Source organism: Fistularia commersonii, chromosome 20 (genome assembly GCF_037954325.1).
Source record: "Fistularia commersonii isolate RoL2024-O1a breed Wild chromosome 20, RoL_Fcom_v1.0, whole genome shotgun sequence".
Taxonomy (NCBI): Eukaryota; Metazoa; Chordata; class Actinopteri; order Syngnathiformes; family Fistulariidae; genus Fistularia; species Fistularia commersonii.
The window spans coordinates 6,890,829-6,906,404 of NC_141303.1; the positions used below are offsets into that span (position 1 = coordinate 6,890,829).

A 15,576-nucleotide genomic window follows, 5' to 3' on the forward strand; every position below is an offset into this window, starting at 1 on the left:
TTGGTCTTCCTCCTCAGAGACAATAAAAAAAAAACAAAAAAACAAACAACAGAAAAAAAATTGAGGCGGATTCTGAGGACGCGCTGAAAGAGGAGGGGTGGGGGTGACATGCCGAGCCGTGCTGTGATTTGAGTGAAAAAACAAAAAACAAAAAAAAAAAACAAAAAAAACGGAGCAGGAGAATGCAAAAAAGAATTCTGTTTCCACAGAAACATTTGCGGATCCATTTAATGTATCCGACAGAATTACTGCCTTACCGGACTTCGCACTGAGTGCCATCCGATGGGAGAACATAAGGCTGGATTTCCGCTCGCAGTTTTTCACCGTTAACTCCTCGGGATTTTTCTTTTTTCCCTTTTTTTTTTTTTTTTTGATTTGTTTTAAAGAAAGAACCGCATCAGTTTGAACTCCAAGGCGAAGTTTCTCTGACCTCGGCAAATGCGGAGACAAAGATGCATCTGGGTAAGGCTTTGCTCTTCGTCCTCCTCCTCAATTGCGCAACTCTGAGCTCGTCCCTGTCAACTTGCGCCACCGTGGATATTGACCATGTGAAAAGGAAAAGAGTCGAGGCGATACGGGGTCAGATCCTGAGCAAACTCCGACTGACCAGCCCCCCGCATTCTCTCGGACCGAGCAAAATCCCCTATCAGATCGAAGCGTTGTACAACAGCACCAAGGAGCTCCTGGAGGAGCTGAGGAGGGATCGGCAGCAGAGTTGCGGTCAGGACAACACGGAGACAGAGTACTACGCCAAGGAGATTTACAAGTTCAACATGGTCTACGGACCAACAGAGAGCAGTAAGTATTCACTCCCCAAGTCTCTCAAACACCTTAAAACCCGAGTAACAGATGCGTCATTGCGCTGCGTAATTACGCACGGAGTGGATGCGGAACGGGGGACCTAAAGATCTAAAAACAGTAGACAATTGTCTCGCAGATTTTTTTATTCTGAAACTCAACACGCCATTCCCATTGAACCACCCCATGTAAAAGTTTGTGAACAAACACTGCAGGCTCTTCCTCTGAGCTCAGTGAAACTTAGAAATGGGTGTTGGGGGGCGGGAGGGGGGGTTGTGAACTTGAAGGTCATGCTTTGCCTCTGTGATCCTCCACCGGGGTTATAAGTGGAAGTCTGTCTCCTTCAAACTCCTGTTTTGCGCTCATCCTTCTATTGTTTTCCCGTCCATGGCTCATTCTGTCCAGATGTGATTTGATTCCCTTTGTGGTCAAGCCAACGATGATGGAGACATCTGCCCCGGTGGATGGGGGTGCCTCCAGAAGAAAGAAAAGTTAACAGACGTGGGCAGGGAAAGGAGAATGATGGAAGGACCTCCCCGTTAGCCTGAACACAGGGACCCCCCCCCATCTCTCGTGCTTTTTTGCCAGGATAGAAGCAACGTGTGTTGCTCCTCATCCATAATTTAAATTGGCCACACAGAAGTGCATGGGTGGCCCACGAGCATGACATCACCAACTGCATCGCTCAGGTTTATCTTTGCTAAATTGAGTGCAAATCTAAGGTCACGTTCGTCCCAGGAAACCTGACTTATTTCACAGAGCCGTCCTTTTATCACCACGAGGTAAAGTTAGGTAACGTTCCCCGCTTAGTTTGGATTATGCTTCATTTAGCTTTAAAAATATTTATTGAAATAGCTCGTAAGGGCTCACGTTCTTTTTTCCCAGTGATTCGTGTTAGTCTTTGGCACAACTACATCCCCCGGCAGAATTAACACTGTGATCAGGAACCAGAAAACCTGTGCAGAGGGACACGTGTCAGTACTTGAGTACAGCATGTGGTTGGACTGAGTCTGGATTACTGACAAAGGAGAAAAGGATAAATGCTGTATGCGTGTAAAAGCTGCAGAGGGCCTCATGGTCCAGGGCAAAGCCAAGACCATTGCATCACAGTCCCTTTGAAATCAACAGGTGTTTCTGAAAAAAGTTGAAGAAAAAAAAAAGGTTCTGCTTTGAATTTGAGAAAATGGTTCTGACAAAAACAACAAGGCAGTAGCTGCTGCACTTTCAGCGAGTGGGGCTTTGTTGCAATCAAGAGTAAACTCGGGGAATTATTTACAGAGACTTAATTAGCATGTACGGGCTTGAGTTTTATTATTGCAACAAAGTTCAAAATTGATGAGATCAACTGAAAAGCTGGGAAAATTGCAGAAATGTGAAATAATACAAGGGGCCTGAGTGAGTAGTCAACTCCTGCAAAGGAGTTAACTATAGTACAGCATACTATACACCTTTAAAAACTTGCTTTATGTATTTATTTATTTACTTACTTGCTTTTAATTCAGGAACTAATCTAAGAGTAAGCTTAAAATTTCTTGCTAAGTGTGGTGCGTTGTGTGAACATTTGTCTGATTTACGCCAAATTCTTGCTTCGCCCCTGGCAAGACCTATAAAGGGTGGTGGGACATTTGGTCTGAAAATTAAAATAAAAAGACACACCCTGAGCAGATTATCTGAATGTAAATGATTTCAGATTATAGGTATTTATCTTAGATTATGTGTGTACTCAAGTCTTGGAATTAAAAAAGGAATGAAAAAAAAAACTTTCATGATTAGAACTTCTGATTCAACCAAATATTTGATTTTAAATATTGCAACAATGACCTTCTGGTAATTGTTCCTTTCCTACCAATGGTGCACCGAGGAACAATTTTTCGACAATTTGAGATTGTGCATTTTTATTCTGTAGAAGGGAACTGATCCAAGGTTAATTCGTCAATTTATTTATTGGAAAAACACAGCAAAACATTTTCCCGATGAAGTTTTTGTTTGGATATAATGCTGCCTTTAGACAAACAAAAGTAAGTCGTTTTTTTTCCCTGTTTCCAATCATTTTGCTTAAAATAGAATTTGCAGGGAAAAAATATCTTAATGTGCCCATCAGCAACTGCATAAATGAGTTGCTAAGTGTCAAATTTTCCCTCTCAGACCTTGAAGGAGCAGCTAACTCAGTGTCAGCAGTGTGATGGAGAATCATCACATCACATTTTTGCAAAATGTAATTTCTGTCCATGACTCACTGACCTCACAGTCTTTCCACTGGTTAATGAAGGCAAATGGGTAAACGGTAATCCTTTGTCGAATTATGGCGGGTGATTAACCAATGAAATCCACAGCAGGTGTAAATGAGGCAGAAACAAGCTGGGCGACTGGCAAATATCTGCATCAAGTGGCCTGACACAAAACATCGGAAAGATTTCCTTTTATAGCAAGGTACGCATCAAGTGACTGAGGAATTGCAGAGAAGTCATCGTGGTCAGAGGGGCTTTAGGGCCAAAAAGTTGTCAGTGGGACTGAGGTTTGTGATACCCAAATACCAGAGACTTGAAGTCACAGAAAGCTCAATAATTATACTCTAGTAATAAGAGGCTGGACATTTCCACTAGATACAGAAACAACATTAAAAAGACACACTTGGATTTGATAACAAAAGAAACATCAATCATTCCTTCCCAAGATCATACTTTCGGTGACAGTAGGTCTTTGAAGTCCTTTTTTATTGAATTTTTTTTTCCCTTCACATTAATGCATGACTTGATTTCAACTCAACAGTATACATTAAAAAATATAAGCTCAAAGTGGAAAATCCCATTGTTGCCAAGCCAGTCCATAACATCGGTTAATACGGTACCGCACATCTTTAACAAGCATTACTCTGCCATCAAGTGGATAAAAGTTAGATCATTTTATTAATCCCTTGTTGGGAAATTCGTCCTCTGCAATTAATCCACCGTGGACGAACCATCAGCAGTAGGCTGCTGTCCATCAGTAGTTAAGGGTTCAGTGTCTTGCTCAACAACACTTTGACACAGTAGGAGGAGCCGGGAATCAAACCAAGAACGTTTGGTTGCAAAGGCAATTGCTCTGCCTCGTGCGCCACGCCGCCCTATTCAATTGAGAATATGGAAAGAGACTGAAACAGCAGCAATCTAAATATATAGTACTTTTGAAAAGGTGCAATATCAAATATTTATGATCAGGGAATAATCTTATGAAAATAATACGAATGGCTTTGCTGTACAATTTTCAATAAAGAAATAAAGTGAAAATACAACACTTGTCATCTCCTTGTTCAACACTTTTATATGTCATGACAGGGGAAACACGTATTGAATTGGAAAAATTAATGATGGCCACAGCAGCAGTTTCAGCGCCATGGGTTATTTCTCATTCTGGTTCATATGTATGATTTATCAGTACACCTGAGTTGAACAGAATAATGGTTAATGCCGTTTCTACCGCCTGATATTCTCAAACTATCTACCAAGGATTAGCCATCATATTTCTAATGAACAACTTCTAAGTCCACTCAATTGAGATTTCAAAGTGAATTTGTGACTATTTTATCAAGCAGCAATGTTGCCGTTGATGGTTGTTACTGGATGTGCCGTGCTGGAATGACATAAGCGCTTGATAAGAGTCTCGGAGCCTCATGTCTCACTGAGCTTTCATTTCATCCTCTCTATTCCAGATGATTTGCCGTTCTGTCCAAAAGGCATCACCTCTAAAGTTTTCCGTTTTAACGTCTCTGCCATGGAAAGGAACTCGACCAACCTCTTCAGAGCGGAGTTTCGAGCTCTGAGGGTTCCAAACTCAAATGCCAAGAGGAACGAACAACGGATTGAGCTCTACCAGGTGCGTAAAGGTACCGTTTTATTCTTCTACCGAGATCAAAGGGCAGGCTCGGCTCCAGACGTTGTGCTCCAAGTCACAGTCAATGCAACGAAAAATCTATAAAATGTCTAATGGACGTTCTGCCGAAGTCTGTCAAAAGCACAGTCTGCATAAATCTGTTTCCCTGTACATGATTTCAAGCCGTAACTGACACTGAGACCCAGGGACATTCAGATAGCGGTAGCAGCCATGGGCAACAGCCAGAGCAAAAGCCAAACCGCTAGACAGGCCTGCAGAATGTTTGCAGAACTTGGACAGCCCCAAATCTACGCCCTAAATCTACTGTAATCCCCACTTTGCTCGATTGCAGCTTTGTAACTGCATTTTGAAAATAGAGGTGCTAACAGAACCCATGCAGGATCCATTCCTTAACCTTTCCAGGCATGTGTGACCTTTGGACTGTTTGGACCGGCTACAACCACGCAGTACAAGTCGAGTCATGAGTTTAACCAAAAAAAATGGAAGGAGGCCTAGTGATGGTATCAAAAGAGGACAAATGAGAAGATATATAGATATAGATATATGTTGATGAACATGTTTAGCTCTATCTAAACTGATTACAATGCAGGCAGTTCTCTAGAGCCAAATTTCTTGAGAATCTTGAGCTCTTGAGCAGAACAACGTACCTTTTGGTTTCAGCCAGCACAAATGTGGTGGAAAAACATTATAAGGTGGGAGAGGGGATATATTTTTAAGGGTTAAACCACTGTCACAACCCTACATATCACTTGAATAATTAATGTCAGAGTTAGATATTTTACGAATTGAAATGTATTCTTAATAAAATCTTTGAACACTCAAAAGCAAGGGAATAGGTGATAACATGACTGATGGCACCACGTAACTAGGTACAAGTTGCTGACTACCAAAGAGGAGTTTGTAGAATTTGTAGAATAATCCAATAATGTTTCCTCAGATGTTAATCTTTACATTATACTAACCAAACAACATAGTGATGATTTTGAAAGTAGTGGCACTAAGGTCAAATAACAATGATGACAATGGAAGAGAGCCAGAACCTACTCATGAATTTTATTTATCTAAATAAGAGACCAATAAATTAACTAACATACTATCACGATGAAGTAAAATGTATGGGCATGTAAAAGTTAAATTTCATTAAGGTTGAATTAACACCAAAACTGTGAGCCCTCCCTTAAGAACTTTTATGTTCAAAAAAGTATTTTCTGTTTCAAAATGTTTCCTAATGCTAAGTCTTACACCCTAAAAGAGCCCCTTCTTTGAAAGAGAAAAAAAGTGCTTTTTAGTAGCAACTGGTCCTGGGTAGAACCCTCAGCCCTTAAAGAATAACTTTGGAATCCACATTTATAAGAGTGTTTAGTGGTCTGGTTGAAATTATGTAACATATTCTTCTCAGGAAAAGTCATCAGGTTTAATATTCTACTGTCATGTCCTTGGCATCAGGACTGTAATACACAGCTAATTACAAATGAAAACAAAGTTTACAGGATACAGCCTCTCAGGTTGAACCTTGAGAGAAAAAAAACAAAAAGACATAAACATTGAAAGGCAAAAGCCAACGCCAGCTTGTGCGTTACCCAACTGTTAATTGTAAAACATGGTTCGACTGTTTATTTTATTTCGTGCTGAGTGTGTCTTATTCCCAGCCAATAGTACATACTTGTGACGCAAGAACATTTTCAGAGAGATGTGTCAGTAAAGTTTAATCTTCTCCTATTTAACCACGAGCAGCATCTGGGCCAAACACACAACTAAGTTAAAATTCATGGAAGATTATACAATCATGCGCCTGCTTTCGAATTAGTTTTAAAATAACTAAAAAAACATTTGTAAGCTATATTTAGTAATGCGTAAAGTACACTTAGCGCGCAGTATACTTGGATTGATGGCCATTTCTTTACAAATAACTGTTTGTAATGCCTAAAAAAGTAATGTGTCTCAGTGATAATGAATATACTCGGTGCACGAAGTGCTCCTTGGACAAAATGAGTTGAAGTCACTATCCTCAATCTATCAATCAGAATTTTCAAGATGTAACTTTCACACCAAAGTAAATGGAATTAAGTGAGTGTGTAATGTTCAAGGTCATTTCAGCGCTGCCAGGTGGGTTCGCAACTTTGCAGTGGTACATAGAGCATGACTGTAAATCACAATTTCAATCACAATGTACTTTCATGCGCATTAGGCGATAGCATATTTGAATAACAAAGTCCCCATGCAATATATCTATCTGATTTGATTCGAGCGCTGAAAATTCCAATAGGGATTTCAAAGTAAACTCAAACATGATGATATCATGATGTTTCATATTTACATTGTTACAAAGTGCGCTATTGATCATATGCTGTATATACCCATTCAGATCAAAGCATTGATACAGCCCTGCCAAGTGTTAGCGTGCAAAATAAAAGGTCACATGTGACTAAGTATAACTTCTTTGCCATTTAGCTGTTTGAGCGCCTGATGTGGAAGAAACTTTGTAGAGTTACAGTGTTTTGTGTCTTTGCAGATCGTGACCCCAAATGAACACATCAGGAAACAACGCTACATCGGGGCAAAGACCGTTTTGACGAAAGGAAATCAAGAATGGATCTCTTTCGATGTGACGGAGACAGTGAGGGAATGGCTGACAAACAGAGGTAATGCTCGAGCCACTTTATTTTGACAGAAATTGCGCTGAATGGCAAAGACCTGGCGATATAAAGATATAAATTCACAGTTGTCTAACTGATTCTATGGCTGCGATCTGCTTTTGTTCTGTTATTTGAGACAAAGAGTATTATATTTTAATAATCTTTTTTTTTTTGTTAAAATCATTTGTTGATTGAGTGAATGTATGTGGTAACTTGATAAACACACCTGGAGGGCATTCATGTGTTTTAAAAAATAAAGCGAAAATGATATGAGTAAACTGACAACTATAAAATTATAAAATTCGTAAAGATATTCAATGTTTTTTTAAAGGCATTTGAATGGCTTTTTACTGCAGCAATTTTTTATAAAAATATAAAAAATTTTCAATTTATTTGCGTTGACTCCGTGACATAAGATCATATACTGATATTGACAAGGGGCCTCTCTGACGTTTGATGTGATTTTCACTAAAGTTCAGCTTTACCAAAAGCCAATGGTAATCCTAATATCTTTGACTGAAATTTGAGTTTTATTTCAGTGAATTTATTTTTAGAGGAAAATTGATTTTGTATGTGAAAATTCTCAGTATTCAAGAATCTTAGGTGGTTGAAAAAAAATCCCTCAGGCAACCAAGACTTGGTACATTTTTTTTCGATTAATTTCTATTTTGCCTCTTGTCCAAAAAACTTCCCAAGTGCCATGTGACTAATTACTTTCACTTCTTTCCAGGAGGACTTGAGTGATTGACTTCCTCTTTACCATTTCAATTTGATTTCTACCAGGAACTAACATGGGTCTGGAAATGAGCGTGCACTGTCCATGTCACACCTTCAGTCCCAATGGTGACATCATTGGACACGAGAACGAGGTGCTCGAGGTGAAGTTTAAAGGTGAGCGCCAATGGTTGCATTGTTTTTAAAAAATATGCCATACCGTAGTCTTCAATTGGAAGTAAATGTTTCAATTAGATAACCATGGCCTTTACATTCTAGAGGACCAAACTTAAAATCATGATCTTTTTTGACAATTATGTTATAGGTTTTTTGTAATAAGCTGAAGGAGTTTGTAAGATAAGAATCAATCAAATAAAGGATTAACAACATTGATCATCTTTATAATTAAGGCGTGGATATTGATGAGGATCAGAGTCGCCTGGACCTGAATTCCCTGATGAGAACCAAAGAGCCACAGCTGCCTCACCTGATCCTCATGATGATCCCACCGCACCGCCTGGACACTCAGTCCTCACGCCGGCGCAAGAGAGCACTGGACACAAACTACTGCTTCTCGTAAGGGTTTCATCAGTTATCCTCAGTTCTTCTGTGTTACGTTACATATTATAAAGGCAGAGAGGCTAGAGTGGGATAGTTTGGACTGTACAGAGGAGGTATGGTGACTATATTGGTAGAAGGATACTGAGGCTGGAACTACCAGGCGGGAGGCCTAGTGGAAGACGCAAGAGGAGATTTAGGGATGGAGTGGAAGAGGACATGACGTTAGTTGGTGCTAGAGAAGAGGATACGGATAAGATGGAGGAAGATGATTCGCTGCGGCAGCTCTTGAATGAACCGTCCGAAAGGAATCGAAGATGAAGGAGTTGCAACAGGGTGAAGATGGTGTAAACAAATCAAAAGACTGATCACAAAAGTGTTGCCTTTAAATAAAAATGATTTGCTTCTCATAGAAACGCAGAAGAGAGCTGCTGTGTTCGCCGGCTTCACATCGACTTCAGGCGTGACCTGGACTGGAAATGGATCCATGAACCAAGTGGTTATGATGCCAACTACTGCTCTGGGCCCTGTCCGTACCTGAGGAGCTCAGATACAACGCACAGCTCAGTAAGAAAACCGTATATCGTGTAAATCATTTTTTTTCCATGGTCAGAGTTCCAGCAGAGAACATGGTTCCAGCCAGCACCTCAAATCATTAAAAGTGATGTAAAATCACTGTTCATGAAACTACCTGGAACAAAGTCCATGGCTCATCCTGAGTAATTGGACAATGATATTTTGAAAAACAATGTTGCTATTTTGAAGATTTTGCATGGCGATCACAACAATATAAAATGAAAATTGAGTCACCTTGTTTCACGGACACAACAGTACATGAAAATGTCAGTTCTGTTCGTACCGGTATTGGTATCATTCAACTCACAGTATGTGCGCATCTCACCTGTGTTTTCCTGCAGCTGCTGAGCCTGTACAACACGCTGAACCCAGAGGCATCGGCTTCCCCTTGCTGCGTCCCTCAGGACCTGGAGCCCCTCACTATCCTTTACTACTCTGGACGAACCCCCAAAGTGGAGCAACTCTCCAACATGATTGTCAAGTCTTGCAAGTGTAGCTGAGAAGACGTAGAAAGAGCGAGGTAGTGTAGAAGGATTTTCTCGGTATTGATCGAACCTGTGCTGACTGACTTTTGGACTCCTAGCTGTGACAAATACTTAGACTGACCTGTGGCATCATGGCTTAGATCTGAGGAACACCACTCTGCTGGTCACACTTGTTAAAAGACAGTGATTTTTTTTGAAACACTTGACATCTTCATCTTGTTCTTTTCTTATTTTTGTTCATTTTTTTCCACCCACTCAGTTAGTTCTGGATGACAAGTGCTAATTTTCAATTGTAAAACGACTATCCCAAATCAAATTTCATGGTAGATTCCAGCTAATGGTCTGTTTTAGATGAGGTGAGGACGGACGACACACGTGACTTCCGCATAAAGTCCTCTGCCACCAAGAAATGACCGGCAGCTCCTTCAAGGACAAAGATTATAAAAAGACTTGTAGGTTTTCTGCTTCAGAGCTTAAGCAAATATTGCTCAGATTTATAGCCTACGGTGTCAGTAGAGCACTTTCTCATTTTCTAGTCTCTGGATGATACTGTTTATAGTCTCAAATATAGATGGTGCTCTTGTGAAGGGTCACAGTCTTTTCAGGCTGGATTATTTTTCTTGAACTTTCTTGAAATTCTCTTCCCTTCAAACAGTGGGCATTATTTTCAAACACACAGGAGAAAGGACAGACTTGCTGCTGTATCCAAAGCCATAGCTGTGGTCAGGGAAAAGGAGAGCTGAGAGAATGCCTTTTGGATTTGCAATGGAAAGTGAATGAACAAAGACGTTGAGCCAAGCTTTTCTTTTTTTGGCCAGCCAGCCAGCAGCAGTGGCCCTTTTTTTTCGGTGCATCCATTAGAATGGCTGGGAGAAGAGAAAGACGAGGGGACCCTAATGAAAGGGAAGGACTGTGATGGAAACCAGCCAAGAGTACACTGCCATTCACTGGAAGTTCTTATCCCTAGCAGGTTCAAATTATTTTCGGGACATCAAAGAATATACTGGAAAAACATTACGCAACAAATTTTTTTTACAAGATTTCTTTTACATTAATAGCAGATTTGGTCTGTTATGTAACTTGTCATATAGTGATTGTTTCACTAACTGGGAAGGAAAGTGTCATGTATCTCAGCTATTCGTGTTGAAAACACCTTTTATTACACTTTGTCTACTGTTTCATTGCCTTGTCATTTAGACATTGTGGGATTTCTTTTTTTTTTTTTTTTTTGGTCCAAAACAAATTGGTCTGACCTGTTGTATGTGACCTACTATATTTTGACAGAAGTCCTTGAACTCTGATTTGTTCTGTTATAAGGTGACTCAAGGTTTCCGCCAGAAGAGGAAGGGGGGGTTCCACATTAAATGTTTGGCCTGTCCTAAGGGAAAGCGAGCCTGAGCTGATGTTGTTGCTAAAACACTGGAACTCTACTCTGGTTTTGAGTTTTAGCATTTATCCATTAAGAAATAGCCTAAACTGTGGACGTGCAGATTTGTGAATAACAGTGGCAGTGCTGGGCTTCGGGGATATGTTGAAATTGCATTGGAGAATTGGTTTGACTTAGCTGCTGTCACTCACTCTGTTTCCGGATATATCTTGTGAGGTTAAGCATGTCATACACCTTTGCTCATCCATCAGTAAGCTGTGAGGTAAATTACTCAGTGAGTGAATTTTTTATTAAATTGGCAAAATAAATATAAGAAAAAACAAAACCATATAGTCGTCATATCTCCCAAGTCTAGGCAGTACTGCTTTACCCAGAATACTTTGAGCAGGTTTTTGGAGAAGTGTATAACAACAGCAGCAGGGGCATGTGTAGTGCAAATTTCATTTTCATCTCAAATACAGTTATTGCTGAAAGTGAGTTCCCTACAGGGGTAACACAATGTCTTCAGACTTTTTTTTTTTTTTAAAGGGGCAAGTGGAAACCGTTTTTTTGCTCAGACAGTTGAATCAGAGTAGTTGTTTACTTCCTTTGTACGATAGCATCCTAAAAACTCATATGTCACCCTCCAACCTGGCTCACTGACAAAGCGGCACATGTGAAATCAGGACTCCGGTAGTTGTCCTCTTGACATACTGTGTTCTTTGTTTCTCTCTGCTCTGTGTCTTGTATGTTTTGGTGCTCTTCTACAGCGTAAATGGAACGGAACAAAAAACGAATAGGCAGGAAAAAAAATCCCAACATGACAGTAGCATCATGTACAGTAGACCTCTCTTTTCTAAGAGTCAGGAAAGTAACTCTGAATCCCTGTACTGTTTTGAAATTTGCCCACCCAGTCGTCTAGCCTCTTAGACGACACATTTTGGTGGTAATGTTGTTTGAATTGTTCATCATGATTCTTATTAAAAAATACAACAAGCAAAAACCTGTATACGCCCTTTTTAAATGACGACGGGAAACCTATCTGTCTGAAATATAAATGGACCTCTAAATCAAGAGATCAATGAAGTAGGTTCTCTAAATCACACAGAAATCTGAGGAAAGGGGAGATAAATAGCTTTCTCTAGTATCGCCCCTGGATGTCTTTTTCACTTTTTGAGCGGCCACAAATGAATATCAGCCATGAATTTAAATTTGCTTTGTCTTCAGTAAAAGATGTGAGGAAATGCTGCAGCTTTCCTGGACTGACTCGGCTCCGGTTGTTCATTGTAGCCACATAGAAAACACAGCAGTATGAACCAGACACTGTCAGTCTTTGACCACTACAAACTGGATGATCAACAGAAAATGCATTGCAAGACATGATGGAAAAGGACGTATTTGGGTTTCACAGGATCCAATATTTGGTGGAAATACACACAGTATGTAGTAAATCCTGATCATTTGTAGTCTGGTTTGCTGTTGTTTTTTTCATCAACTGATATTGTGATTGGTTTTGGTGCCAACAGGCCATATCAGGCTTTATCACCCCGCCCCCACCTCCAGGACAGTTCAACCATTTCAGTTTGACCTCTGGAAACAGAATATATGGGTCAAGATCAACTTAACCATCATCTTAAAAAATAGTATAAAATAGTCTGTATTTTAGTCCTAAGTCTGTTACCACTGTTACTAAGTGGACGTTTGCCAAAGTGGGGGAAAATTTGAAGGGGCAAAGTTTTGAAAGAACCAAAATAACCATCTATTACCATTGTCAATGCTTTCAAGGACATGAATAAAGAAATTACCTGAAGATTATTAGCTTTTCTAACAATTCGAAATCATAGCTTTGTGTTCTTCCTTTTCCACAAATATTTTTGATAAATACTGCTAATTTGCTGTCTTTTTTTTCCAAAAGCCTATTCACATTAAATTTATTTGAGCATGTCAAGAGATTATGTGCAAAAAAAAAAATAGCTCAATATTAAGTCAATTGATCCACAATATATAAAAAAGAAATATGTTGGCTGTAAAAAATGAAAAATATCAAAAAAGGACAACAATGAATTATCTATATATCTGGTAGAAAAATGACAAAAATAATGTAATACTTATAACTATATTGGGTTATTTTAATTAGATCTTTATATCTAATGTTTTTGATTTTTTTGAAAGTGAAACACAATTGGATTATTTAAAACATGAGAACTGGGTTGTAGGTAGCATTGATATGCTTCTAATTTTAAAGACAGTGGGGGGTCAGGTGTCAGTGACACTCATGTTGGAGGTTTTGCCCTTAATCATTTAAGGACCAGTTGTTTAGTGTGATTACTTAGCAGTTGATTTTTTTTTTTTATGTTCCTTAATTTAATCTTTCAAAGCTTTGACAAAGACACCTAAAATTGGTGGCATTAATACCGCTATATTTTCTAATCCTCACAACTGGACTTGTTAGCAGTCGCGAATATTTGGCAAAGCGTCTGGCTGACATGATGCGAGCTGACAAGTAATCAGAGAGAATTCCCTTTCTCTGTCTGCCCGTTATTGTTCCCTGTCAGAACCAATCAGAGATGAACTTTGATGCAAACACAAAGACCAAAGGGCGTGAGTTCTCAAAACACAGGACTCGGTCTGTAATGGCTTTGCAAACAGGTCTGCACTAACAAACACACATGATGTTCAAAAAGCAGTAAATGCGCCACGCATGGACAACTTTTGACCTCTAGCAAAAAAAAAAAAAAACGAATATTAGATTTAAATGCGCCATTTGTCCGAGTTAGTCAGTAATAGAATACGGCCAAGCTGTTGCCAGATAGAAATCACGTGTAGGAACAGCTCTGATGGTTTTGTTTGTCATGAACCCAAACTGACTGCTTGTTTACTGGGTAGACTCCCAGTAACAGTAACATAATCGAGCTGATTCTAACAGAATATCCTTTCCCATGTCGGCGTGATGGATTCAGGCTGAGAGGTTTGCAATTAGGTGTTTGAACGGAGGCAATAGTTCGGTGCGGGTTTTTGTACTCATGCAAGGGGTGCTTTTGGCTCGTGAAGTGGCTGGCCATTGTTCAGCTAAACACCACACAGACAGTGAAGCACAGACATAAAAGCTTGTGCTGCAGCGATGGGCCATGCAAGTGAAATGTGAGACTACATTGCTTGCTTTGTATTTGCTGCTTTCGAACTGAACAACGGCCAAAGAGGAAAATTTACCAATTAAGATCGTGGTCATATTCATAAGACTCTAAATGGATACAGAACTCTGGCAGGTAACGCTGTCGCGATCTGCCTCTCTTCATTACTTGCATACACGTTTTGAAAATGATATTAGGCAATAGACTTGAAAAAAACAACCTCTATCTGGAGATATTTGGTTCCCGGATGCAGATAAGAACCTTCTTTGCTACTTTTAGGGGAATACTGACGTCCCCAACCCCAGACCTGCAATAAATCTATTTCCAGCTCGCGGCTACTGGATAAGCAAGCTATAATCTGATTTCAGGTCAGGGTCCATTTCTGGGCTGGAGTCAGACTTTCTCAGAACTTGTGCTCTTCCAAGATTTACCAATGATGAATTGCATGACACGTAAATGCACAGAGGTTTGGAAAACTCTGTCTGCTGTTCTTCCCTGAGCAGACTAACAGATGTGGATGGAGCAAAAAGAGGGGGAAATGAGGAACGTGTATGAATGTGTGTGTGTGTGTGTGTGTGTGTGTGTGTGTGTGTGTGTGTGTGTGTGTGTGTAACAAAGAGAAAGAGAGAGAGAGAGAGTCCTCAAAAGGCTGCAATAAAATCATCAGGTCACATCAGACCAGTTCTCAGGCCCCAGGGTGGAAAGAGTTGAGTAATACAGCAATTGGGAGAGCACGCATACATACACACACACACACGTATATATACACACACACACACACACACACACATACACACACACACGGAGTGAAAGTGAGAGAGAGTGAGAGAGAAAATGAAGCCAGCGGCCTTAGTAAGGAAAAACAGTGAAGGGGTGAACAAATATGTAAACACATATCAACTTCATAGACTTTTATAGCTAAACAAATGAATGGGAGGTCTGGATCAAACTGCAGCATTATATTACTTCAGAGTGTGTGTTTCCGTGACAGAATAATACAGGGGGCGAGGGCACGGTGGAGGCCAATGCCTTATACTGACAGTGTGAGATTAGAATTTGCCCAACCTCTAAAATGTTAACTTTTTCGCCTAATTTACATTTTCTGTTATTGCGCTTTGAAATTGCACAATATCTCCTTTCAAAACAAAAGCTCGACTTTACAAGCGATACAGTAAATCAGAAATGTTCGCTCGTTTTAAATCACTCAGTAGTTTTGACGAATGTCTCATGGTAACTGGGCTGGGGCAGTGGAAACAAATTGTGAGCACATCCCTCACATACAGTATATTATTTACACATTTAGTTGATACTGAGGGTCGTTATTTATTTGGTGTCGTGTTTCTTCCCATCTGGTGAATGTTAAGTCCAATATTTGCTCTCTCTTTAGCTTGTCCCAATTGACTATTTGGAAATCTCGCCTTAGTTCTTTTGCTGTTAAATAT

At 39.9% G+C, this 15,576-nt stretch overlaps 1 protein-coding gene across 1 annotated transcript; it reads left to right on the plus strand.

The window, feature by feature from the left end:
* Positions 1-307: 307 nt before the first annotated feature.
* LOC147222750 (transforming growth factor beta-3 proprotein-like) lies at positions 308-12,006 on the plus strand. The gene is made up of 7 exons (XM_086167239.1): positions 308-798; positions 4,487-4,650; positions 7,181-7,310; positions 8,088-8,195; positions 8,429-8,594; positions 8,990-9,143; positions 9,494-12,006. Exons 1-7 carry the CDS (start codon positions 453-455, stop codon positions 9,650-9,652), a joined length of 1,227 nt encoding a protein of 408 aa, XP_086023365.1. The 5' UTR covers positions 308-452; the 3' UTR covers positions 9,653-12,006.
* The last annotated feature ends 3,570 nt before the right edge of the window (positions 12,007-15,576 follow it).

What these genes read in the sequence shown, in the direction of transcription:
- LOC147222750 (XM_086167239.1), top strand. Translation starts at nt 453, where the DNA reads ATGCATCTGGGTAAGGCTTTGCTCTTCGTCCTCCTCCTCAATTGCGCA. An exon ending in GGAATGGCTGACAAACAGAG is followed by an intron (nt 7,311 to 8,087) that starts GTAATGCTCGAG and finishes GATTTCTACCAG; the next exon opens with GAACTAACATGGGTCTGGAA. An exon ending in GCTCGAGGTGAAGTTTAAAG is followed by an intron (nt 8,196 to 8,428) that starts GTGAGCGCCAAT and finishes TTTATAATTAAG; the next exon opens with GCGTGGATATTGATGAGGAT.